The sequence below is a fragment of the Gossypium raimondii genome, chromosome 5 (genome assembly GCF_025698545.1).
Source record: "Gossypium raimondii isolate GPD5lz chromosome 5, ASM2569854v1, whole genome shotgun sequence".
Classification (NCBI taxonomy): domain Eukaryota; kingdom Viridiplantae; phylum Streptophyta; class Magnoliopsida; order Malvales; family Malvaceae; genus Gossypium; species Gossypium raimondii.
In genome coordinates, this window is record NC_068569.1 from 5,739,385 (window position 1) to 5,766,207 (window position 26,823).

Below are 26,823 nucleotides of genomic sequence, written 5' to 3' on the forward strand. Positions count from 1 at the left end.
AAGCGTCCGGAGATTTGAGAGTGTCGAGTCGGAGAAAGATGCAAAGCTGAAATCGGGAGCGGCTGGAGGTTTGGTTCGCTGGCACCTTCTGTTGATGTTGGGAGGGAGAGGGTCGGCTGGAGCTCGATTTTGCCAAGGGGAGGGTAAAACAGACACCGATTACCTAATCTTTGCTTTTGCAAGGGATTAGAAATCGGCACTGAAGCAGACAAAATGCCGAATCCGTCCGCAACAGATTAGGCCCGTATTAGGGCAATACAGTGAACCAAACAGCGTATTGAGTGGGGCCACCGATTCGGGGTGTAATGGCTAATCCATTACACCCAACCAAACAAAGTGTTAATGTTTTTTTTTTTGAAAAAAAAAAAAGCATACGATTGGGAAATATTCCCCTAGGGAAGGAGTCTGAAACCATATTTTTGGCAATGGCTTACAAATTGCTATTATCCATGTATAAGATATGAATATGTGTTTATATTTTAAATATTTATATATATATTATTCACATAGACATGAATATCTGAAAATAAATAGTAACATTTTAAAAGAAAACTAGATTCTGGTTATAAATCTACCATTAATGAAACTATCATCTCGAAGAAGAAACCCAATCCTGCACTCATTTGCATTACCAATAAAATTGATTGATGATGAATTATGCCCGCCATTAATACATTAGATCCATTCTCAGTGGATTTAATAAATTTTAACTATTTCAAAAAAGTGACGTAAAATAAAAAAGGAAACGAGAAACTACAAACATATAACACAAATATTAGCGTTAATTGAGATCAATCATAGAGCTGGTATTTGGTTGTCTGTCTTTGCTGCTGTGTCTAATATTTATAAAATTATGTTATTATAATATTTAAAATGATAGTTCAAATATATGTAAAAATTTAGGGGAAATGACTATGCATTTTATTTTGAACACATATTTGTATGTCAATTGTAGAGTCTTTGTTGTTATATCTAATATCTATGGAATTGTGTTATTTTAATTCCTAATATATCATACCAACATATGAAAATATAATTGTTCAAGTAGATTAAACATATATTTATATGACGAATCCAAAATAGATAAAAACTCTACTTTTTAACTTAACTTTGAAAATGTTCATAAAAGTAAAGGCAATAAGCTAAGAAAAGGGTGCTTCTATGTTACCATTGGCTTCATACATGCTCTCCTATCTCCATTGATGTTGAGCTACAAAAGATCCGAAACATCAAACCCACAAAATCAACTTTGCAATTTTACTATGCAGTGATACAAGTTACCAACCCCAATCCTTCGTATTCCTCTATAAGAGAATCACAAATACTAAAATTTTTAGAAGGAAAAACCAACAAAAGTTTATTAATAAACGCGTACCAGTTTTTTAATTCTGATTACAGAGTTGAAGAATTTTATACTTATACAAATCATGTAAAATATGAGATGAATTCACGACAAGACATGACATGAAATAAAAGTTAATATGAACACGACATAAATATATTAATATATATAAATTTTATATAAAATAGATTACTAACATATAAATAGTTGTATAAATTTATGGTACTTTGAACACAAAATATATAGCACAAACAATAACAAGTCAACCTATATTATTTTTATCTAAATTGAATTATTCTAACAAATATGCAAATATGACATTATAAAGAAACAACACAAAATTTATACCAAAAAACAAAATCATTTCCAATTGAATTATGTTTATAAACCATGAAAAATAGTAATATGAAATAAATTGAAATATTATATGAAAGCAACATAGAAAAATTCAATGTAAAATGAGATGAATAATACACAAAAACCAGATGCATTAACATACACAAAATTATATGGTCCACACTCCACACGATATAATTTTATTTACGCCTTGGGCTTAATGTTTTGTCCTTTTTTGGGCTTTGTTCTTGTTGCTTGTATCTGATCCTATTTGGGCTTAATGTCTCATTCTTGGGCATAGATTAAACTGGTCAGTGAATTAGAAAACCCTTGCGAGATCACACTCATTTATTCGTCGCAATCGGATAAATGACTGAAACCTTGTTGTATGGTGATCATTCCTCTCCCAATTTCACCGGTAGAAGGACAATCAATCATTTTTTTTTTATTTCGAGGATGCTCTCTGTAGGTTTTTGCCACTACGATGGCTTCTTGTTTTATGTTTCCCACTTTGGATATTTTGTATCTTGTTGTTATGATGAAATGAAAAGCTTTTTTATGACCAAAAAAAATGATAAAAATATTAAAAAAATTATGATGTTGTTGGTTCAGATCCTATCAAGCACATTTTTTTAAAAAAAAGTTTCACATTATTTTAAATGATAAAAATATTCCTACAATAATATTTATTATTTTATGAAGGAGGAATTTTGATAATTGCTCAACTGAATTGAAACTCATATCAACACAATGACCCCTCAAAATATAATATAAATATAGATAAAATAAATCAATAACATGTATTGAGTTGAAATGACAAATATTACTAGAACATATGTTTAGTATTCTATAAAAAAAAATCTTCAACAATTATTCAATTAAATTGAAATTCAATTAAAGATGATATCAACTCAATAAAACCTTTAAATAACCAATAAATATATATTAGCGACATTTTTAAAAAATATTCCCCCGTTCCTCCCTCCTTTCCATGACTAAAAACCTCGACAATGATAAATTTCCATTCCATACATGTCCTGTCATTTATAAATAATGAGTCAATTAAAGCCTCTGGACAGCTTTTTCAATAAAATTATGTAGGTAGGTATAACTGTATTTATGTAAAATCAATCCTTTTCAAGCCAATATTTTCCACGATGAAACCATTTACCGTCTGTAACAGAAAGTGGAACGTCCATAGGCATCATATGGCAACATCATTTGAAAATATAATTGCATGTTTATTGATCACGAGAAAGTTAAACACAAAAATCATTTGAAAACACGATCGTCACAACCTATATAAAAAAAATCATTAACATATATTTATCTAAATAAGTAGTATTTATCGTATTAAAATTTATAAAAATATATATATTTGTGAGAATAACATAACACAAATAGATGTAAACCACAATCGCACCATTTTTTTCCTATGCCAAATTTATGAACATAAACACTCTCGTGTTATGAACATACATTTATTAGAAGCCAAAATTCATTTGAACAAAAATGTGGCACTGCACTAGGCCCATTCCCCTTTATTGTGTATCCACAAAATCTCATGAAATGGAAACTCGGAGTAGGCAATTCTATTTCTTTTCTTGTATTTATTGTGTATCCGCAAAATCTCATGAAATGGAAACTCGAAGTAGGCAATTCTATTTCTTTTCTTGTATACCCAATTTGATCCGATTCCAGCCCGATTCATGAGCAACTCTCATGAGCTAATGTAGAAAGGGTCATATACAGCGTTCTCAGTAAAATTCCACTGTACCTGATACGGTGAGTGGTGGGTTGATTTCAACAACAGTAGCCTTCCCTTCTGAGAGCAATTGCGGTAATGTGTTGGCCTCCTTGGGCGGCACTCCTTCCCCAGTCCATATGGTAACATGGGGCCATTCATTTTTCGACACTATCTTTTCGTCGTCAATGGAACCAAGTTGGGCCTGAAGTGCGGCCATTTTATCAGTGAACAGAAGAGCATTCAGTTCCACAGGAACCTGACGGTGGAGGTATAGACCATAACTAGCCACAGCTGAGACACCATGACTTTTCTTGTGAGCCAGAGTCACATGAGCCTTCCTGAGGAAGTTGTCCATAGGTTTGTCCTTGAGGAATGCTTCAGCTTTGGAGTTCATACCAGACAACTGTTCCATTTAAAGGAATTATGTCACTCAGATTTCTGTTGAAGAAACTCTGGGAAGTTTTGTGGACAAAAAAGAAAAGAATTGATCACCTTGTTAAGGAGCCCCTGGATTTCTGCAGCAGGCAAGTCGACAGCAGCAAAAACAACAGTTCCAAGCTTCCTCTTCTCAGTACTTGGTATGGTGTAGTCACCCTTTGCTATCTTTCTCAGCTGTTCCGAGACTTGCTGAACTGCAAACTCAAATGGAACCTGACAAGAAACTGCTGTGAGGCGAGCCATAAACTAAGAATTTTTTAAGAAAATAGAAGTGGCGAAAGCCTCCCACTTTCTTATTTTTTGTTTCTGAATGCTAGTAGAAGATGAGATGATGATAATGATCTTGACCTGAATAGAATTAAGATATTCAGCATTGGCAGATAAAGTGTCCCTTAATTTCTTCTCCCATTTAGCCCACTCCTGTACATATGAACCCTTATTCGACTCCCATCTAAGGAAACAAGAAGAAAAAAGGGGATGTAAATATATCCATCACTAACAAGTAATAATAGTGCCACCAATAAAAAGCCTATAATAGAAATCGACATGACTATGATCAGTTCAGGGCCCATTTATCGGGAAGCACAATTTTTGCAACCTACATTTATCTTGTCTTTTTTGATCCACTAGTTTTATTCACTGGTATGTTGAAAAAGACTACTTGTCGTAGGAAACAATACGTCCTAAAGTTTTTAAAAAAATCATAACTATTTTGAGCAACCGTATAGTTGTATAGACATTTTTACCAACCTTCCATGTCTCTCAGTGTGAAGATTGTATAGATTTAATCCCTCCTCCAGAACTGATATCAAAGAAGCAGGTAGGGGACTCCTGCAGTTGGAACAATATACAAAACATTAGTAAAATAAAGAAAGTGAGAAATAAATGTCATTCAGTTTCATTTCATACGATGAGAGAATTTTATCATATATTTGGTAAAGGGAGGGATCACAAAAAAATACTGTAAAGTCAATACTACAGGATAGTACAATCATACAGTTAAAAAGTAGCTGGATAATTACAAACATTTTATTCTTTTCCCTTTTTATTGTTAAAGAGGCTGGTTGCCACCACCTTTACTTTGCCATTGCCTTATTTTTTGTTTTTTAAATCGACTTTTTATCGGTTTCTCTTAAACTTTAAATATATGTCCTTGTTATTAATATTCATTTTATTTCTATCTCCCTCAATCTTTTTAATGGTAGCTTCATTTATTAGAATAAAAAACATCAAATTATTAAAATAGTTAACTAGTATAGGGGCCAATATTCTCACCTGTCAGGTTTCAGCAATGGTATCTTGACAAGAGAGCCAAAACGTTCAACCAATTCATCCTCAAAATATTTGCGACTCTAAATATTTGAGCAGTTGTTAGAAAAGCTTTATGCGAAAGAGAACCAAGACCATACTTGGAACAGTATAAAGTACCTTTCCATCATAAAGGTGATAAAACATTAGCATCACATAGCCAACATTTGGAGATGACTTGTCAAGATTACCCTAGAATTTAATGAATTGAGCAAGTGTTAGATAGATGGTAACAATTGGGAATGTGATGCTTAAAGAAAGGCGATTGAGTACCGGATGATTGTCTCGTTGAAGCACACGAAACATGAAAACAGCTAATGCATCAAGAGCAAATGGATTTGAGTCGGTCCCTGCAAGTTGATAGAGAAACTCAACTAAGGCTGAGATAATTGATGAATAAACATACGTTTCTTGGACTCCCAACTTTTCTAACGAGCGTAAATACAGGGTTATCTTTTGCTGTCAGTGTGCCATGCATATCTGAAACCTCTACAAAATCATCAAACAGGTAATAGCTACCTTGTGAACACAATGTTGGTTAGATCTTGGATTTGCTTCACTTCAATAACTTGGTTTTGTTTTTCTTCTACTTAAGCTTTAGCTAAATGCCAGTTGGCACCAAAAATAGCCGAATTTGAACTAAAACTAGAATGAGACTTAAAATGACTTACTTTTTGAAAGGTGTCGTATTCTTAAGCCTAAGCTAAATACCAATGGACAAAAGAGAGATACAGATGCCTTTCAAGCTTATTCTTTCAAATATTGCAAAAAAAGGTTGAAATCTTATTAGTCAAAACTCTTATGAATATTGGCATAAAAATTAGTCAAATTTAGAACTAAAAGTAGAGTGAGACTTAAAATGACTTACTTTCCAAAAGGTGTCAAATATTTAGACAAAAATTATAACAACTTAGATGCAGATACTGAAAAGGAAAACAAAAATGGTTTGGCGTCTTATAACTAATTCAAATAGTCAGTCCAGTGAATATAATAATCTTCTAGAACTTTAATTTACTTGTTCTACATAAACCCTTTAGTTTACTTAATCTTATATGCCAAGTATCTTAGGCACCACAATCAGTAATATACATTAGTACAAGTATATTAAGTCAGACTTCTATTTACATTTTTCTCAAGGTAAGGGGATTCAACCGAGATGTAACAACATGGCTCAAAAGTGACAGAAACGACTCAAATCTAAAAACTTCGAGACAACCAAAAATGAAGCTTTGTTCTTTTCCTAGGATGGGGAAACTAGCTTATATGTTGAATAACCCAAGACCCAACCCATGCAAAACAACTTGAGTGATAAAATGACCAACTCTAACCCATTTGTTTTCCTTTGGGCCCCAACAAAAGAAACAAGGACAATTTTTAAGACAACCATATGCAGACAAAATATACTAGCAACCAAATGATGAAATGCACCCGGAGGGTTTAACTTTCACAACAAATAAGGGGGGGGGGGAATTATTGGCATAAGATATATAACCTTCAGAATCAGGTATGACTGGAACAGCTGAAGCTCTGGTGCTATGGCACATGTTCTCAATCTGCACATACAAAAAGGACCATGAAAATAATTTTTGTAGAATCCTAAAAACCTAAATTATAGCTAAATCAAAAAACAAAATATCCAATACGCTCACACTTTTCAAATTCCAGGCATTTCGGGTCTTTACATCCCTACTTTTTTTTGCAGTGATACAATACTAATAATAAGAAAATCCTTACTATCTCCAGAGTCAAGCATACAGACTATGACAACCCAAAAAGAATTGGAGATTTGTGTCCGCTACTGTTATAAAATATACCTCATGCCAAACTAAATGAACTTCTGAACTAGCTTAAATATGTAGTCAGATCTACAACCTAGTACACAATTCCTATGAAAGATGTTGTAATCAAACCATAACATTCATGCAGCCAATTAGGTTTTGAGAATCTAAAAACTTGATCATTTTCTCATTTCACTACTAGAGGAGGTTTCAGACATGAACTTCTTGTTGGACTGAGATCAAATCAATTTAACCTTAAGTTACTTAAGAGGTAATCATGCTGTTCCAAGCTTACATTCGTCTAGTAGTGAGCAAGAAAGCAAAATCAACCATAACTGTCGAATTGGCTTACTTTACTATTAAAGGCATTCCTATTATATGCACGAGTTCCCATTCCCCTTTTCCCTATGTAAATCTATCATCTCATTATACAAGTACAAAATCCCGTCTAAAATAATTTGAATGGCTATCTTTTCCGTTAAAAGGCATGGATATCATCTACAATATATCCATTTATGACTGATAGTTCTTTTGTCAAATAAAAGACATATCAACATGTAATCACTTTCACCATACGTACAGAGCATATATATGTATATTTTTTTTTTTGGGGGGTGGGGTTTAATCTTTCAAACGATGTGTCAACTTCATCCATATAACCCTTTTGATCATTAAAATAAGAATCAAGAAATACCATCACTTGCATATAGGGTATGAATATTCAGTAAAAGTATACGACTTAGTACTTTTGAGTACAGCTCTCAAAAGTTGACAATTTGGTGTAACAATACAGTTACTGTCAGTCTAAACCCTCTTCTTATTTATCTTTGTTAACTTCATCGAAACAATGCACGGAACATGTCTCAAAAGATGAGAATTACCTGTTTCCAAACTTCCTCATTTGGTGCATTCTTATCTGCAAGAATTATAGAATATGGCTTTTTCCGGCACTCATCAGCTATTTTGGGCCAATATCTTCCTGTTAATACAAAAAAGCATAACCTCAATTACATCAAGTAATTCATAACAAATCAATAACACACATTACTTTGATCAAACCCCCAAATAAAGCTCCCCTTCCTTTTGAAGCACCAATGTAAAATGTGACAAAAAATTCCAACAAGATACCTTGCATATATCAACAATGTTAAAAAAAAAATTCTAACAATTTAGCTAATTTTTCAAGAAACATTTTGATAGACCGTACAAAACAAATTGCTTATTACTTTAACCAATAATTGATATACTGATCCCGAACAACCATCGACATACAAAAGTTAATGCTGCCAACACCCCAACCACTCTGCATTATCAGAGAAGAAAGAACAGAGAGAAAGGTCCTAGATAGACATAGGCTGTACAAAACAAATTGCTTATTACTTTAACCAATAATTGATATACTGATCCCGAACAACCATTGACATACAAAAGTTAATGCTGCCAACACCCCAACCACTCTGCATTATCAGAGAAGAAAGAACAGAGAGAAAGGTCCTAGATAGACATAGGCATAAAAAAGTTCAAGAAACTCATGTTAACTAGAGAGGAATGTTTTCGAACCACCAAAGCTTACAAATACGGAAAGCATTATGGGTCAATTTCACATTTATTATATACCTTTGATAAGGTCACCCATCAAACTCTGAACTGGTCGATCATCTCCAAGTCGTCCAGGGGTATTTAATAGTTCTTTGCAAAGTGCAGACTTTGCACAACCAGGTATTCCTGACAATGGTAATCATATTAAGATCAATGCACAGACAAAAATTGAAAATAGTCAAAAGAATAAAATATGAAATCTTGAATCACATATGACAAAATCAATAAATCTTCAATAAAACTTCTTAGGACTTCTATTCAAATAACATATTATGTCAATTAAAATGCCTACGGACACTGAAGAGAGCTTCTAAGCAGTTTCTAGCTTTGTGGCAGCTCAGATAAAATTTGAGTTTTTTCCTCCTCTATTGCAACCAAATCACACTATTGCACACATGAACTAAATCATCCACATATTTAGCGACCTATTACCTATCAATAATAACTACTCAACCATGTACATAGGAAACTGGTCAGAACAGTTCCTTATACATTTGTATCAAGCATCAGCAATCCTTTTACAATTTTCAATATCACATTCTTCGAACTTGGTAATTAATGGAAAATTTGAAAATACTCAACCTATTTTACAATACAAATGCAAGAAAATATATATTGAATGGTCTACATTTTAAACTTGAATTCTGGTAACAAAGGGACAAAAGTTTGTATGTTATCTAAGTTTTCTTACTAGCATGTTATTTTGAATAAACAATTATAATAAATCATTGATCACAGACAATCTATAGCAGGGGAAAAAGAAAAGTTTGCCAAAAAAATCAGAGCCTTGAGTAAACCAAAAGGACTCTGGAAGGTACAAAAGACAATCTTAGTTTATTTTCTAAAAAATTCGTCTGGACTGCATGACCCACTAAGTTGAGCCTAAGAATGCACTTTTTGACGAGTGTTAAGGAATTCCAGGATCCTATGATCTATTCTAAAAAAAACCTTTTGCCTTCAACAACATAAAGTCCCAACTTTTAGCAACAAAAAGAGAAATATCATAAAACTCAGATATTAAGGCACCAAATTAGTGAGCTTCAATGGATGCGAACTGCATCAATAACAGTAGAAGTATTATCAACAAGAAAGAGAAGTGGGGCTACAGCCAATTGGAAAATTCATATTACCTGGGAAAAATACAATCAAACCCTCCGTTTTCTGAATAGTGTCCTTAACTGAGGGGCTAAGACTTGCTGGTGCTTCCTCCCGTTCTGTCGCAAGATCACCCTCTTCATCCATGCCTCCTTCAACAACTGCCAAGAAATCTTCAGTCTTTACCAAGTTCCCAGCAGATCCAATTAGTGCCTGATTCTCTGGACTGCGTTTTGCATACTGTTCAAGAAATGGCTCAGCTTCAGAAAGGTATATTGCTGATGATAATTGCCTGTTTCCACATTTCCTTCGAATGTACACAGCCCTGGAATTAAGGCTGGAAATATAAACAAAAGCCAAAGGGACGTACTAGAGAATGAAAAATGAAATCACATCCAAGAACACAAAATTATACTTTCACATTACCATTCATCAAGCATCTTGCTGAGTTCTCTCTGCTTTCCTGCTGAAGTGCCCCAAATCTTCATTTGCCTAAATACCAGAAAGGGATAAGTTTTCCATAAATGAGCTTAACTGAAGTCCACTATACAGATTTTATGGATTTACTTGAGGATTCAAAAATGAAAACATCATGAGAGGAAAAACTTTGTAGCTTATATATGTCTGTATATCACCAGAAAAAACGAACAGTTCATAACATGCTAGAAATTAGAGAGGAGGCCGGAAAGCTAATGCTTAACATGGGAGAACGAGACTGTGAGAGAGAGATGCCTCAACATCTGAGCATGATTACCATCTAAAACCAAGAACCAATGCCTCCTACATATCATTATACAACTCCCCCCAATTTTTTGCTACTTACTTTCACTAAATAGTATAGCATCACACTATTTAACTTTCCTTTCAAACCTTACCTAAGGTAGTAAGCCCTGTAAGCAGCTGGACCATCCTTGAAAAGAATCGACAACCCATTGCGGATCAGAAATGTTCTCAACTGGTAAGGGCAAAGCAGGATGAAAATCAGACTCTCAAGGAGTATCACATGAAAATTACTAATTAGGAGAACTGGAAAATTAAAACCAAGTAATAAATCAAACTTTCTTGAAACAAATGTTCATCCCCTGGCAATTCATCTCTCATACAAATAATACAGCAGAAACACCTTGCTCTGATAACTATTACATAGTATTACTATGTCGCGAGCAAAACAAAAAAAAAAACAGAATTAGAACAGAGGAACACTTCACAATGCTTAAAAGGCTAAAGGATCATTGCAGAAGGCCAAATCATAACCCCCTATCCCTTTAATAATTAAAGGGAAGCTCATCGAATGAAGAGATTCATAAAGTATACCTTATATGTAAGAAACTTCAGTTTAATCATTAGATTTGCATCTTCATTGGCTAAACCATCTATTGTGGATCTGCTACTTCCATTATTTACATGTCCTACTATATCATTGTTGCTTTTTGCAATTCCAGCAGCTCGTTCCTTGTTTGCCTTGAACAAATTAACATCAACAAAAAAACCTAAGAGAAAACAGAGAGCATGAGAATAACTAATTTTTTTCTAACTTAGGGTAGTTTTCTTCAATGCTTTTAAAGGAAAGAAGGAATGGAAAGTAACATCATCACACAGGTAAAAGAATAACATCAACATATAAGTCAATTCAATAATTTGCTACCATGCTGTTCTTGGCCCTCACTGTAAATTCAATGGACTTCCATCTCTTTCCCAAAATACATAGCCATTTTTCTCAATTATTTTGGTTTTTTCCACCATTGAAAGCCAATACATTTCTAGGATTCCCATGGTAAACAAGTATATCATTCAGGTGAAGACTAACAACAAAAAGGTTTACAACAAAGTCAATCAAATTCCACCCCTTGTCTTACCATCAGTCTGTTTCATGTTACCATTGCACAATTAGAGATGAAAATATTTTAACTGATCAATCAATTTCTGGTTTAGGTTTCCTGAACTGCATAATACTATTCACTTTATCAATAGAGTAGTTCTTCCAATAATAAGATTGTCAAGCAATCCCTCTATGAATAAAAATTTGAACCCTAATCATGTAAACTGTTACTCAGCCTTTTTTTTTCTGCAGACAGAACATATAGGTACCATTATCATATGAGCTGAAGTTGCAAAAATTATTTTATTTTTAGGCAACTTGCAAGAAATAACATATATTACAAACAGAAGGAAAAGCTCATGAAGCATGGAGACAAGATGTAGCAAAATGCTCCAAAAATTACAATCAAATTCTCCTCAATTTCGGGAGCACCAAATACTCACAATCATGTTCCTAAAGACTTCAACATGAATCTATCATTTAAAATGGTATCTAGATCAATTATCTTTACCTCGATAAAGAGGCCACAATCCTGGCTTGTGCCTGAAACATTCCAATTTTTTGCTCAATAAGAAAATGCAAAGGAACATGAATTTTAAAGTTCCCATGCAAAGGAACAGAAAAAAGGATGCCCATAAATAAGGAAATTAAGGATTAAAGAAATACCTCATCTCCTTTTGATAACGCCTAAATCCCGAGTCACTATGGACATGAATGACCATTTTATAGAAAAGGTTGTCACTTGACATAGATTCAGCTTTGTGGAAGTTATGATAACATTTGAATGCAGCTGGAAAACGTTTTTCTTTCATCAAACGAATCATTTCCTGGATTAAAAAAATCAAATTATTATTTTGCATGTAAATTATACCTGGAAGCACGATATGAAAACCAAAATTCAATGGATGAAGTAAGCTAAATTGGCTACTCAAAGGGAATGCTTGCTGCCACCACAAAGGCAGAACCATAGGGCTTCAATTTCTGCTAGGTCGGTTAATAAACAAAGATGGTAACAGTATTTTGCTGCTCTTTCACATAGATAACAAAATATGAAGGGAACATGACATATGGGCCACTTTTAGCTCAAGTTTATTGGTTTGCTTCATTGCAGGTTTTAGGCTGTTTAGTGTTGACTATTGGGTGAAGTAACTAAATATAGGAGGTTATTCAGGGTTCAATTTCAGGTAGGTTGAATATGCACAAGCTGTACATGTGGAAGAAAGGGAGAGCAGAGAGCAGCCTAACCTGCAACTTAGCAGTTGAATAATCAGCAGGATGAGCTTGCAAAAATTTTGTAAGTACAGATCTGTCTGCATTTCTTGAATGTGAATCACACCAGTCTGAATGATCAGGACAAAAGGAAGAACCAACTTTTAGAAGGAGGGCCTTTATTTGCTGCAGTGGTGATTTCAAGAAAAAAAAAGATTCACAACAAAAAAAATCCTAATTGATAAGAATTTATTTAATCAAAAGTGTGAAAAAAATAAAAACAGAATACAAAGTACAGCATTTGATTAAGGAAATTCCATGTCACCTGTTTTTCATCCAACCTATTTGCAGCACAAATTTCCCTTAGACTTGGTCCCAAATCCATGCCAGCTGCAAGAAGCAGGGAAATTCCATAATTCAAAAGCAGAACTAAGTAGTTTTGACCAAAGAGATACACGTCTTTTAACAACCAAAGTAATAAACTACTTATCCATCCATGATGAAACAGAAAACTCAACTAAAGGGGGTGAGAAAGAGACATTCATGTAACCATATAAAGAATCAATAAAAAAATGCAAGGAATGACACCACAGTTAAGAATTATAGTCCGTAGGTTTTACTAGAAGCTAAGGAATCAAGAAATGAAGGAACAGCCCCTATGAAGAATGCTTATGTAGGCATACATAAGGGTGTACGTAAAATCAGGGTTTAGACCAGTTGGTTCATACAACCACCTTTACGACGTGGCATCTTGCATGCCTGAGGTTAATTCCAGCACTAACAACCCGTTCTCTATCCCCAGGATACAGCCTCCTTGTACCAAAAAAGGGTAAGGCCGTCACGGTGATTGCACTTTTTGACGAGGTATTAAACCATTTGGTTGAAGCATATCAGCATCACTCATTATTCGCTTTCTAGATAGTTCAGTCTGCTTCTAACTATAAACCATAGTTCAGTCTGCTTCTAACTATAAACCAAGATGTCCTTCTCTTCTGAATGTATTAAAGAGTGGTTTTTTTTTTTTTTTTTTTGAAAAGAAAGGAAAGGGGATAAAAGACATAGATATCTTCGCAAGAGAGTTACTTGAGCAACAAAGAACATAAACAAAATGCATGAGAATTACAGCATCATACCTCCGTCAGCAGATGGGGGAGGGTGATCTTTCAAGACCTCCTCCATATGTTTTGAGCTCTCATGACTTACAATACGAGCAACAAGACCCTCCAAGATTTCTCCCTGCACTGTAATATGATCTTTTGAACCTGCAAGTCAACAAAATAGGGATTGAATATTGCTCAAATGCTTCACAATAAAATCATTTGAAGTTACAAAAGAAAAGAACTCCAACATGGAATCCTATAACACTGCACCAACTTTTGAGTATGCTAAAAAGAAAATTTTGAAGAACGTAAACAAAGGTACTATTTAGCATACGCTAGGCGATAAGACTCCATATTGCCCCGGATAAATGTACAAAAATATGCTCACCTCAGTTAAGTAAGCCACAATTTTGAAAAAAAGAAAATCTATAAAAAAGAAATTCTAGGTATCATGTCTAGAAATCTTGAAGTATATGATCATTTAATAACAATAAAGAGTTCATCACCTGCTTAATGTGTTTTAATGATCAACTGTTGCATGATTAAGCAAAAGTCATCATTACATACTAGCCCATAGCAAACAAAGAGATTAAAGGGATATACTTAAGTCAAACATGCCCTCCCTACGCATTTTACCTTATGACTACATATAGTACATTAATTACCATCTATTCCTTCACCCTACTTTCTCATTTCAATACTCCCTCAGGGTGGTAACCAATGGCCTTGATCCATATAACGTGGAATTAATTGTTGATATGATTCTTTGATAGTAAGAGAGAGAGAGAGAGATAGAGAGAGAGAGAGAGAGAGAAAGAGAGAGAGAGAGAGGAGCCTGTTGCTGCCATTTTTGAAACTATTAGGATCACCCAAGTAAAGTTTTTGTAACTGGCAATATTCCCGGTATAATTGGTTTAGTTGAAGAAACAGAATGAATTGACCAGCTAACTGAAAGACATTTTAAGTGAAAAACTCTACCAGGTGCAGATATATCTGCAACTTCATCAAGAGCCCTACATACAGAAGTCGCCGTTCCTTCTTCACATAACAGATCATAAGCAGCAAAAAACGATGTAACTGACTTCCTACATTTATAGAAGAATAATCAGAACCTGTAACTTGCAGTTTCATAATTTACATGCATGTAAGAACAGAACGTGTTAAATGAGGGAGGCCAAAATCAAGAAATTATATTTAAAAAAAATAAGCAAGAAATGCATTTGTACAAAGAATAAGTGCAGCAACGAAAAAAAAGATGCTGAAGAATGGAAAATAAACTGGTAATGGCACAAATTAACCACAGTTGATTGAAGAACTTAGCAATGAGCCATGTTAAGAAACTCTAAACTTTCAGGTCAACCAATATTGTGAAAGGGAACAAGGAAAGAAATGCCATTTATAACAAAGCACATAAAATAATTCATTCCAACAATGATGAGTAAAACTTTGATATAAACAAGTCTCCAATAACCACATAGACAAAATAGAACTGAAATACCAGCATAAATATTTGATCCTCTGTTACCACTATGAAGAACCTCTTGAGACCATAAATTTTAGGACATGACATGTAGATCTAATACAATTAATCAAACCACTTTTTGAATTATGGTATTATAAAATCCTATGCCATCACCTTGTTGAGAACAACCATACATGATTAGTCGGTAGACGCCATTTACGACAAAAAGCAATCACTTCAGGAGTGGAGTAGAACTTTGGCTTTCCATTGCCCAATTCAGTAACGGCTGTTACTACAGCTGAAGGAAGCAATAGCGTGTAAACATCAGCATAATGCAAACAATTTTAAATTATGGTGCATACTAAGAAAGATAGTTACATCACAAACCATATAAAATAATTTTTGAACTCGTAAAAATGAAACAAAAACCAGCATTGGCCCTCGCATTTCATTAACCAAGCTGAAAAGGCCATGTTGTTCTGACTTCTTTTGTCATTTTTCTTGAAGTACCCATGTCTAACACCATGTCCGACCCATATCAAAATATGGCCAAATTCCAAAAACTTGAAAAGCTGAACATACATGTGTCAGACACATACAAATTCAACACTCACAGCCAAGTCCTAAGTAACATAGGGGAAATAAATATCCCTATGGCCCCCTTATCATCTGACAATACTAGTAGAGACTCTACATATTAATAAGAAAGTATATTACTTTTTCTTACTAACGCTTAAAGTAATTTCTTGATCATCAAGAAAATTAGATTGACATCTAGTTAAAAACTTCAATAATAAGAGACAAACACTTAACCATAGTCTTCTCGAGGGCGCTGTCCATGGTCTCCAAGAACTGCAGTTACCAACTCCATTGATATGCAAATACAATTCCGCTGGAAAATATTGAAGATAATAAAACTGTCAATTAAGAAGTCAAGATAAATTTTAATAACCATTGAAATTGAAATTGGTAGAATAAAGAGAACTGGACAACCAAAAGAGAATGGTGTCCTAGAATACCTTTTTGCAGCAGAAAAATGCTATGAAAGAGTGAAATTCAATCAAGCATCAAATGCACTTAATTGCAACTTACCATATATTAAAGCAACCACATATAATCAGTTCTTTGATATTCATTTCAGTTTTTAATGTATGAGAAACAAGCCCCAAATTGAAAGGCATACAAATAAGAAGTTACTACGTTTTGCCTGTCTAACATCTAATAAATCAAACAAAAACAAGTTCATAACATATTGCTTCTCCAACATCTGATTAATCGATAATCACTTTTAAATTAAACCATCACCACATCATCAACTTCCACTGCATTAGCAATATGTATATAGATATATGCAAACTAAAAGCTGAAATAGCATGCAGAAGATAGATAGAGATAAAGCAGACTCTAATTGGGTAGAATAATATGAATTAATATAATTTTCATTTTGCAGATTTCCTTTGCACTTTATGCTCATCCACACTAGTTACTTAGAATGCTACCTCAATGAAATCATTGAATTGCGCTTGCTTCTCTCCAGCTTTACTTCCCCAAGCCTCATGAAACATGCGCCCAAGAACAAAAACACCGACAGCAGTGTAACTGCAGCATAAGAGTAAATCTATAAGCTGCAAAGAACAGAAGAAACCATAACAACAAGGGAGAAAAATAATATGCAGATTGTACTCAAGAAAAGACCTCCAGGGGCCAAGGCACTAATTTCTGCTGCTTCAAGATGATAGATGCCCCCCCCCCTTTACCAAGGAGCTGACATCTGGCACCTATGCTAAGCATGCATTTTTCTAAAGGAGAGAAACACCTAAAAAGCAATCTCATTGACACATCCTCGCATGCAATTTTTATGTTTGAATAAATTGTACGTTGCAAAATGGGGCATATGCCTATCTCTCTGCAATCTATATTATAACTAATACTTTCTCTTTTTCAGCAATACATCGTGCATGAAATTCTGATTTTTACACTACATCACAAGTAATCACTGATAAAGAGAGAGAGAAAAAACAAAGTATATATACCTCAAACGTGTAACAATACCACACCCACTGGTTAATGAAATATCTAGAGTATGTGCTTAAAATCATTAAATAAGAAAAACAAAAGAAAGAACAACAAATTAAATTTAAAATTAAGAGATAGAGAAGAGGATCCAAGATTGTTTGAGCATACATATTTCCAAAGCTGTTTTTAGCATATGCTCCACCCTCATTGCCCGCATACATAAAAAGAGATCCAGAGTGTTTAAGTGAAACCTGCAGAAGTTTGAAATGTATAAGAAATACAAACTTATACGCTTTTCAGCATAAAGGATTAAGATCTAACTTCCCATTTAGTTGTTACTTTCTACGTTCTTTTTGCTTTTGGAAAATTTGAAACTAAAATCTTGTGAATATACAATGTGAAATTAATTTAATATAGAACAATATAGTTAGTATACGTACATCTATAAGCATTTGCGCACTTTAAAACAAAATACCATATATAATTGTAATTTGTTTCTACTCTTTTCATTTCCATTTTAGTAGCTTTCCAGGGAAGCAGCAAAATTAACACAAAGAAGAACTTAAAACAAACCATCTTAAAGTTATTATGTCAATGGCCTTTTTGAAATGATCTACGAAACCGTAAAAGCTAAAAGAAGCTTAAAGAACTTTACAACTATTCTCTTCTCTTTTTCTTTTTTTTTCCCCAAACAAAGATTAAAAAGTAGCGTGTTCCATACCTCCAAAGTAGCCAAACCTTTTGACACCATCTCGATCATCCGTATCCTAATCTAAACACATTATATATCAATAATCAAAAGTAATAAACAGAGAAAGAAAATCAAATTGTTCCGTTATCCAGAAAGAGGGAAAAATTTTAAATAAACAGTCTACCTCTTGATCAGACTTTTCGTTTTCGAATTTCGGATAAAAAGTAGCTCTGATTTGTGCAAGTGAATAAGTCGAATTATCAACTTTGAAATTTTCTAACAAATTAGGCTTTAAAAAAATTCTACTCAAATCAACATTGTTCTTCTCGGTTTGAACATCAGCGGCGGAAGCGGCATTGGATCCAGCCACGGTTCCATAGGACTTCGGCTTCCAAACTTGTCCGTCAGAGATACTCAAACCACCGAGCTTGGAAGTAACAGCTTCATCGATCGATGCGGAAGCAGATGTAACCGGGTTCGGCTTTGTCTTCGGTTGCCATTTTTGTTCTCTATTTCCAGAGCCCCTTCGCTGTATCAAAAAATTCAAAACATAAACTTATTTGCAGCAAAAGAGGGAAAAGAAACACTTTCTCACAAATAAATTCTAAAGAAAGTTATATTACCTGTTTTTGGGACATGGCTAGAGTAGAAAAGTAGCGAGAGCGAGAGAAAGGAAAAAGAGTGGATTTATGAGGAAAGGAGTGGGATAGAGTGCAGAGAAATCTCCGCGATGCCGACATTCAATATTTGGAAAATGGGTGTTTTTGTTAAATATATTAAGCGTAAGCCTAAGCCTGGCGCAAGCTATTCAGTTGCACCAAATTCTCTAGAAACAGCTCTTGAATAATATCAGGACTGAGTCACCCGTTGAACCGGGGAGAGGTGGAGGTGAAGTAGGGTTGATTTGGTGTGTCGCTGGCACACTGTTATTTGTGGGCATCCATCGTAAACTGTTCTCCAGGTTTTTATCACAAAATAAGTTAATTGCACAAACATCCAAAATATGACCGATTAATGTTATATAAATTAGTTCATTTTAATTGATATATCACATACAATATGAGATAAATTGAGACATGAGTGAACATAAAAATCATTCTATTAAATTAAATAATTATGACAAATTTTATTATTAGATCTTATACTTTTGTAAGTAGCGGATTTAGTATTTATATTTTAATTTGATCATTTTAGTCTCTGTACTTTTAGAATTTAAAATTTTAATCCTGATCAAATGGTAACTATTAAATTCTTTAAGTTATGTTATTTTCAAAATGGGATGCATCAAACATATTATTCATGTGTTATACTATGTCAACTTGTTATTTTCACATATTAACCTACGTAAAAAATAGCTAATAGATTTAATGACTATGTTTGTATTTAGATTGAAATTTCAAAAAATTTTAAAAAGTATATAGCAACCAAGAATGATTTTATTAGAGAACATAGACTAAATTTATAAATTTATGCATAATAAAAGATTAATAGTAGAATTTAAACAAATAAACTTAACTACTACTATTTAGTTAAGACTAAAATTTAAAATTTTAAAAATTAAAATTAAAATTAATCAAATATTAAATTCACAACTTACACAAAATATAAAATTTAATAACAAAATTTAACAATATAAAAGTTACATAAAACATGATATCACATATAGTATACATATGGCCAAATTTTAATGTGTGAAAACATATTATTTTTGAAAAAAAAGGAAAATGGACATAACAGAGCCTTGTTGAATATGTGATTAATTGACACAAAACACAAGCGATTGAAATTAATCAAAGCAAATAACATGAGCAGGGCTAGGCATCAAAATATGTACATCAAACTAATTATTATCGTGTAAATGTCAAACAATAATATAAATACATATATGTAATTAACCGTTAACGTTTAAAAATAGATAAGGTGACAATACTTAAAATACATGTAAAAATAATAATACAAATATCTTAATTAACTCCTAATATAATTTTTCTTGAAAGACCATAATTACACATTTTAAAATCTTTAATCACATGGTTGGTTTGACTTAAAAATAGCCATCCTCAATGTTGGATTAAGCTATCCATGCATTGGGATATTATCTAATTCAACCATTATAACAGTATGTAAATGAACTATTTTTATTTAACAATTAAATAAATTTAAACATTTTGTTTTAATATTATCTAACTTGAGTTTGAACTTCTTTGGACTTAATTATTAGGAATATTAAAGGGTAATCCATCTCTAAAAAAAGTCAAACGCCAAAAAAGAAAAAAAAAAGTGAATGGTCGTGTTTCCCTTGGTTTTCATCTTAAAATTAGAAAAATTCCAAACCGGAAAATAAAAAGGGCAATGACAACGTAATTTGGAGATGACCAGTTGTCGACGCCACAATTCATTTGTCTTTCTCAACCTAAACCCTTTATCTTCCTCTAATTATAACTTACCTTCACCACCTGCCTGTTTCTCCAAGAAAAAAAACCCTTCTAGTTTCCTTTTTTCTTCTTTGAATCTACCTGCAGCTTGCCAAGGAGATTGACAATTGAAGAGAACATGGTTCAAGTCAAGGAATTGTATGCTTTTTCCAAACACGGGTTCTCTCTTTAGCTTGTTTGTATTTTTTTCATTAACTAATGATTTTTATTTTCTGTGTGGGGGTAACTTGAAGTCGAATTGTCATGCCTATGTCTTTAGAAGAGGTAACTTTTTAGCTAAAAAGTTTCAAAATTCATGATTCAAATAAGACATTCTTTTTTTTCCTTCATTGATCTGCGTTTGATTTGCAGTATCGGGTAGCTCAAACATTCATGGTATTGAAGATGCAACAGCAAAGTACAAATGAGGCTGAAGGTGTTGAAGTATTGGAGAATAAAGGTTTTGAAGATGATGTATATGGAAAAGGTCAATATACTTCTAAACTCTACCGTTTGCAAAGGTAATTTCTTGTTCCGCTTGCTACTTAAGGGTGTTTAATTTTCACATTTGTTCGTTAAGATGATACATTGTGTTCTTAATTTATATAGCAAAGCACCTTCTTGGCTTACAACTTTAGCACCGAAAGATGCCCTCATCATGCAAGAAGAATCTTGGAATGCATATCCAAGATGTAAAACAGGTGTACAACGTTGTCTTCTTTTTATTTTCCTCGAGTTCATTGTATAAGTTGTATTAACATTCTTCTGTTGTTTGCAAAATGGATATCATATTTCTCAGTGATCAAGGTAATTATTCTTGTTTTCTTCAGATTTTTTTTTTGAAAAAAGAAATATTATGGTTTTCTCTCAAAGCATGCTCATAGGTCTCAAATTCTTGTAGTGCCCATACTTTGCCAAGCTTAGCGTCACAATTGAGACTATCCATCTCGAAGACAATGGGAAATCCGAAAATGTAAGTTCCTTTGAAAGTCATATTAATTAGGTTTCTCGTTTGTTTGAAGTTTTGTTATTAAGTCCTCCTCTCCACCCCAAATTCTAATATCAGGTTTGCAAACAGGTGCATGGATTAAATAAAGAACAATTGGCAGCTAGACAGGTAGAATTCGTTGATATCACTATGCCTACAACAGATTACTGGAGTTATGCTGTTGGAAATGGCAATTTTGACTTCTCCGCATTCAAATCCGAAAAAACTGGTCGTGGTCCACTTTTGGAAGGATGGCAGGTTGGTATAATTGTGTACAAGCAAAATCTTCAGTCTCATGGAACAATAATGTATCTAATTAATTGAATCTTTCTGGTGATATCTAATTACTTGTTACATCTTAAACCAAATTTAGTTTGTCAATAATTACATGTTATATCAATATTTACAGGAAAATTGCAACCCAGTAATGACGGCATATAAATTGGTTACAATAAAGGCACCGTACTGGGGTTTTGGTGGTAAACTTGAACAAGCTTTGCTAGCGGTAAAATTTCTTAGACTTTTAATCTTTAGATGTACTGTAATTGGTGAATTTGAAAAAGTAATCATAATTTTGGGACATAAGCATGTCAATCTAGTTTATATCATTTTATTAGAAAACCATAGAAGGAAAATCAACCGTAGGAAACAAAAGGCAAGGAACTAAAAATAGACATTTTGTGATATTAAAAATTGGTTCGGATATTTATCTCGCTCACTTATATTCAAAGCTGTTAGCAATTTTATATCATGCATGTAGGGTGAAAGAGCTCTCTTCGTGGAAAGTCACCGGAATTGTTTTGGTTGGATTGATGAATGGTATGGTATGACAGTGGAACAATTGAGTGAACTTGAAGAACAAGGAGATTGCTTACTAAATCAGGTAAGATTCCTCAAATTTTTGGTCTTCTACCTAAGCAAGGATGGCCTCCATCAATGATTTTGGTGTGCCGTTTCTTTTCACTTTTAAAATCTTTTCATGTGGAGTTTCGCTGGATTTAATTACTATCCTTTGCGTTATAACAGAAAATTAGCAAGCCACTTTTGCTGACAGACACTGAAGATCATGAGTCAAAGTTCACCGATAATAGCAAAACACATCTACAGCAAGGGGTAAAGACATGATTCTGAAGCAAATTACAGTGTTTCTTTGTTGAGCGATACACAAAGGACTGAAGAGCAACCATATACAAAAACCCCAAACCGAAGTTTCAAATATTGTAATGGGGATAAACATTGAATTGTCGTTCTTTACATTTTCCCAAGAGTTTTTCGTTAGGTTTCAACAGAATTTATTTCATGGGTAGTTATTTTATCCCTTGTTGTTAGTAGAGAAAAAAGACTTCACAAGTGAATTTAAAATGATACCAAATATTTTTTTTAATTATTATTTTATTATACACTAAAAACAAATGACAACTCATCCACTTGTGAAGTTTTTTTTACTTTACTAATTCATAATGTATAGGATAATAATCTTTATTTGATTCGTAATTTTTGCTCGCCATAGAAATTATGCTTGTATCAAAATATAAAAAACCATTATCTTGTTCAGTTTTAATCATGCGATGGTTGAAAAGTACAATTTTTTTTATGCCACTTGATGAATCGTACCACATACTTGCTTACATATTTGCATGCAATGTTGTCTTCCATCACAAAGTTGTAGAGACACTACTACAGATCATTGAATTCAAATTAATAGAATCTAAACAGTTGAAAGTAGGCTCTTTTCTTTTACTAACAATAATCCAATTTTGTTTTAGCAAATCCAAAACTTTGAATGGCAGATTCGAATGGCTTCTTTCCTGCTATGTTATGTGGACTTTCTTTGATGTGCTCATATTCGATATTTTGTATGCAACACATTAAAAATGAGAGATTGGTGCAAGGAGAATGGAATACCACGAAAACCAAGATATACAGAAAGCCACTCTTAAAACAAAACCAAATTCAAGTTCATTTGTCAAACCGACCATAAAATGGATCCAAAACCTAAAACATACATACAAACATATCTTCTGAATAAAAGCGATGGCCTCCATTACCATTAGGTTTCTATAACTGAATCCTACTAGGTTGTGCTTTTGTCATCCTTGCCTCGCCATAAGGTTCATCATTATCGATCCTCTTATTGTTTCTGAAAGCGGCACAGCCGATGACATAGAAGATGACGAGTAGGATAAGGACAACTATGTTGATCACCGAGACCTTCCTCCAGCTCTTCTTGAGGCTGTCCAGCACCCCTGCCTTGCAGGAATCGCATTGATAGCACAATTGCTGTTGGTCATTGCTCCATCGAGGGCAGTCGGTGTCGGTTCCGAGTCCGACCGTACCTCCTTCTATGTTCCATAGCGTCTCGTTGAAGTAAACAAAGCCGCAGTCTGTGGGGGGCTTGCAGCAACCAGACTAGAAAACCATGGTGAGATGGAATAGTAGGGAATAATGCTTTTTCATTGCACTGGTTTTCTATTTGGATGGCATATGGTGAGGTGCGTTTGAGTATCCTAATCTCACTGAAGCTCTTATTTTAAATTAAGATTATCTCTGTTTAAGCTTTAATTCAAATTAAATAAATTTATTATTTAATTCGAGAAATTGATTTCAACAACATATAAAGCAACAAAAAATAAATAAATGATGTCCTCACCCACCAAACTCTGCCAAAACCCACACACACTTATGCTATCATTAAGTCTTATTTAATTTCATTTCAGTAGCATTTATTAAGATTCTTTAAATATTTCTATGGCATTTTAGTTTCTACGTACTCTTTATGATTTACTAATTTAATAAAAATAAATTAAATATACTTTTAAAGTAACAAAATAAAAGAAATTATGATTTTAAGTATCTTTTTTATCATCAGTTCTATAAAATAATTCTACTTAATGTAATTTTCTAAATAAAAATTTAACATTTTGAATATACCAAATGTCATGGGTATCTCAAAGCCGAAGAAGAAAGAGGAAAAATATCAAACCTGGATAGGGCTGAGCTTCCTCATAGAAAACATTTCAAAACTTTCAGGGACGCCATTAAAGCTTCTTCCCATCTTGCTACAAACTTTAGAATCCCTAAGACAAGACCTAATGTTAGCCCAGTAGTCGTCATCCACCACTCGGTCTTTGAGCCACCCCGAGTAGTCCCGCAAGTAATACTCCAAGTAACCTTTGTTCATCACCGGGCGACCAGGCCCTTTATCAGTCACCGCGTAGGCAAAGATTATGAACCCGACGAGCGCAGCGATGATGAAGAACATGGCGAAGAGGTAAAGCCACATCAAGAACGTGTTCCTATAACAGGCGCCGGCGAAACCCGCCAAGGAAACCACCATGATTGCGGCTCCGATGACTATCAATGGCCACTGTAAGAACTTGAGACAATCGGTGTTGTTGGCTCTGCTGCTTAGCCATATTCCGCCACCCAGGATTACTGCTGATAACAAAAATGTTAAGAAGTTTAGTAACCCTATCAAATGATTGCTGGCCCTCATTTCTTTGCTTCTGATTTGATCTCTTTGGTAGTGTAACCTGTTTCTTTTACAGTTTTTTTATTTATTTTGCGTAGTATTTTGGGTCTTCTTCTTTACTGAGAGAAGAAGCTGCTTAGAAGCTAATCCAGTGATTTGAATTTGTTCGATGCAGGCGTTTCTATTTCACATGCCTAGAAGTTAATGTTATTACAAGTAACGCGGTAGCTTTAGAATTTCACAAGTGCATTAGTTTAAAATTACAATTAAACCCTTAGGTATATTTTGGTCGAAGCACTCTTTAAGATTATATTTACAAAAAGAATTTTTTTTTTTGAGATTTTTAAAATGTCATAAAATTAAAATATTAATTTTTTTAATTATATTATTTGGATAAATAATTAATTTAGAAAATATAGGTTATTAAAATTTTATAAATTAAAAAATAATTATATTAAAATAAATAATATAAAAAGTATTCAATTTGGATATTATTATTGTAATAGGCCAAATTAGCCCAGGCTCACAAAAAAATAATAAACCTAAAATAATAAAATAAAGTCCTAGTCCAGTATAAAATTATATCATTTGGCCCGATAGGAATGACCCATTACTTGAAAAGGTTGAAGGTCCATCTATAAGCTTATGGAAACATAATCTTTAAGGATATGTAATCTTAGATATGATATGCAATCTTAGAAGATATGATTTTGTAATCTTAGAGATTTAATTTGTAGATACCCTTTAATCTTAGCCGTTGATGTAATTGATCTGTACCGTTGGATTTGGGGAGGCTCAACTATAAATAGAGGCCTCTCCCTTCATTGTAAAGGGCTGAAGTTAGGAGTAATATAATAATTCTTAAGAGTATTCACTCAAATTTTTCTTTCTTGTGTTCTTATTTTCTGTGATTTGTTCTTATTTTGTTCATCTGTGTATAATTTATTTATTGATTTGTATATTGTTAATTTCAAATCTCTTTTTCCCTTATTATTCATTTTCAAATTCATTATTTTCAAATTTGTTTACATTTTATTTTGCCTTATTTTTTTATACTCTTTGTTTTAAATTCATTGGTTTTCGATTATTGATGCTATTTAATCCTCTATTTGTTATTTTAGTTTTTTATTAAATTAATTATTTTAATATTATTAATACTATTATGTGGCATCATTAATCTTTTATCATTATTATTTACTTTTTATGCCTTTAAATTTCAAATTTTATTATATATGCATGTATACATACATACGTTTTATAATATATACATATACGTACACATTTTTTAATTTTATAAATATATATATACACATACTTTTATATATTTTCTATGTTTCATAATTTTATATACATACTTATATATATATATTACATATTAAAATATGTATATTTATATATTTTTATTTTTTATTTTTATAATTCACATACATATATATTTTTCTTATATGTACATATATATATTTTATATTTTATAATTTTATCTATTTTCTTTGTTATTATTATTGCTTTACTTGATGTTTATTTATTTATTTATTCACATGACCATTATTATATTATTATATTCTTTAAATGCTTCGGTTTTATTTGTTTATTTACTTGATATTGTGTATACATAATTGATTTGTTTTTTATTTATCTTTTCATTATTATTATTATTATTATTATTATTATTATTATTATTATTATTGTTCTTGATCATGCTATTTATATTTACATTATCACAATTGTTACTCCATTATATAATTTTTACCCAAATTCGTATAAAGAGAAATTTTTGAAAAATAAGGGCAATACTAGGTATTTGGAATCTTCGAAAGGATTGAGCCCTAACGTATTGGGTTCCAACTCTTTCGTTGAATTTGAATAATCAAGAATGCTCTTTAATCAAAACATAAATAAAAAGCTCATTATCGGGAATTCAATACGTTGTGTCCTAACGCATTGGATGTGACACGTTGATTTCTCGAGATAAAGATTTTTCTAAAAAATAATAAAGGCAATATTCAACG

General features: G+C 32.9%; 3 protein-coding genes across 5 annotated transcripts; 1 reads left to right on the forward strand and 2 right to left on the reverse strand.

Moving 5' to 3' along the window:
* Positions 1-2,981: 2,981 nt before the first annotated feature.
* Positions 2,982-18,837, reverse strand: LOC105768134 (tRNA ligase 1). Of its 3 annotated transcripts, XM_012587887.2 has the most exons (27): positions 18,564-18,837; positions 18,125-18,469; positions 17,971-18,021; positions 17,418-17,500; positions 16,733-16,832; positions 16,047-16,125; positions 15,408-15,531; positions 14,750-14,856; positions 13,805-13,933; positions 12,997-13,061; positions 12,708-12,857; positions 12,129-12,289; positions 11,974-12,005; positions 10,958-11,133; positions 10,519-10,598; positions 10,070-10,135; positions 9,679-9,968; positions 8,567-8,674; positions 7,831-7,928; positions 6,664-6,724; positions 5,445-5,521; positions 5,292-5,363; positions 5,139-5,215; positions 4,614-4,694; positions 4,212-4,314; positions 3,918-4,076; positions 2,982-3,828 (listed from the first exon to the last, which is right to left on the reverse strand). In XM_012587887.2, exons 1-27 carry the CDS (start codon positions 18,678-18,680, stop codon positions 3,436-3,438), a joined length of 3,384 nt encoding a protein of 1,127 aa, XP_012443341.1. In that variant the 5' UTR covers positions 18,681-18,837; the 3' UTR covers positions 2,982-3,435. The 3 variants fall into 3 exon arrangements, with proteins under 3 accessions (XP_012443341.1, XP_012443343.1, XP_052487188.1); XM_012587889.2 differs by lacking the exon at positions 17,971-18,021; XM_052631228.1 differs by lacking the exon at positions 18,564-18,837 and having other exon boundaries at positions 17,971-18,016; positions 18,125-18,270.
* A 1,361-nt stretch (positions 18,838-20,198) lies between these two features.
* On the forward strand, positions 20,199-22,941 carry LOC105768139 (uncharacterized). The gene is made up of 10 exons (XM_012587897.2): positions 20,199-20,513; positions 20,609-20,639; positions 20,727-20,875; positions 20,964-21,055; positions 21,154-21,161; positions 21,256-21,327; positions 21,433-21,600; positions 21,752-21,847; positions 22,103-22,225; positions 22,369-22,941. Exons 1-10 carry the CDS (start codon positions 20,494-20,496, stop codon positions 22,465-22,467), a joined length of 858 nt encoding a protein of 285 aa, XP_012443351.1. The 5' UTR covers positions 20,199-20,493; the 3' UTR covers positions 22,468-22,941.
* A 322-nt stretch (positions 22,942-23,263) lies between these two features.
* LOC105768138 (tetraspanin-3) lies at positions 23,264-24,999 on the reverse strand. The gene is made up of 2 exons (XM_012587896.2): positions 24,326-24,999; positions 23,264-23,751 (listed from the first exon to the last, which is right to left on the reverse strand). The coding sequence occupies exons 1-2, from the start codon at positions 24,836-24,838 to the stop codon at positions 23,401-23,403; spliced, it is 864 nt and encodes a 287-aa protein (XP_012443350.1). The 5' UTR covers positions 24,839-24,999; the 3' UTR covers positions 23,264-23,400.
* Positions 25,000-26,823: the final 1,824 nt, after the last annotated feature.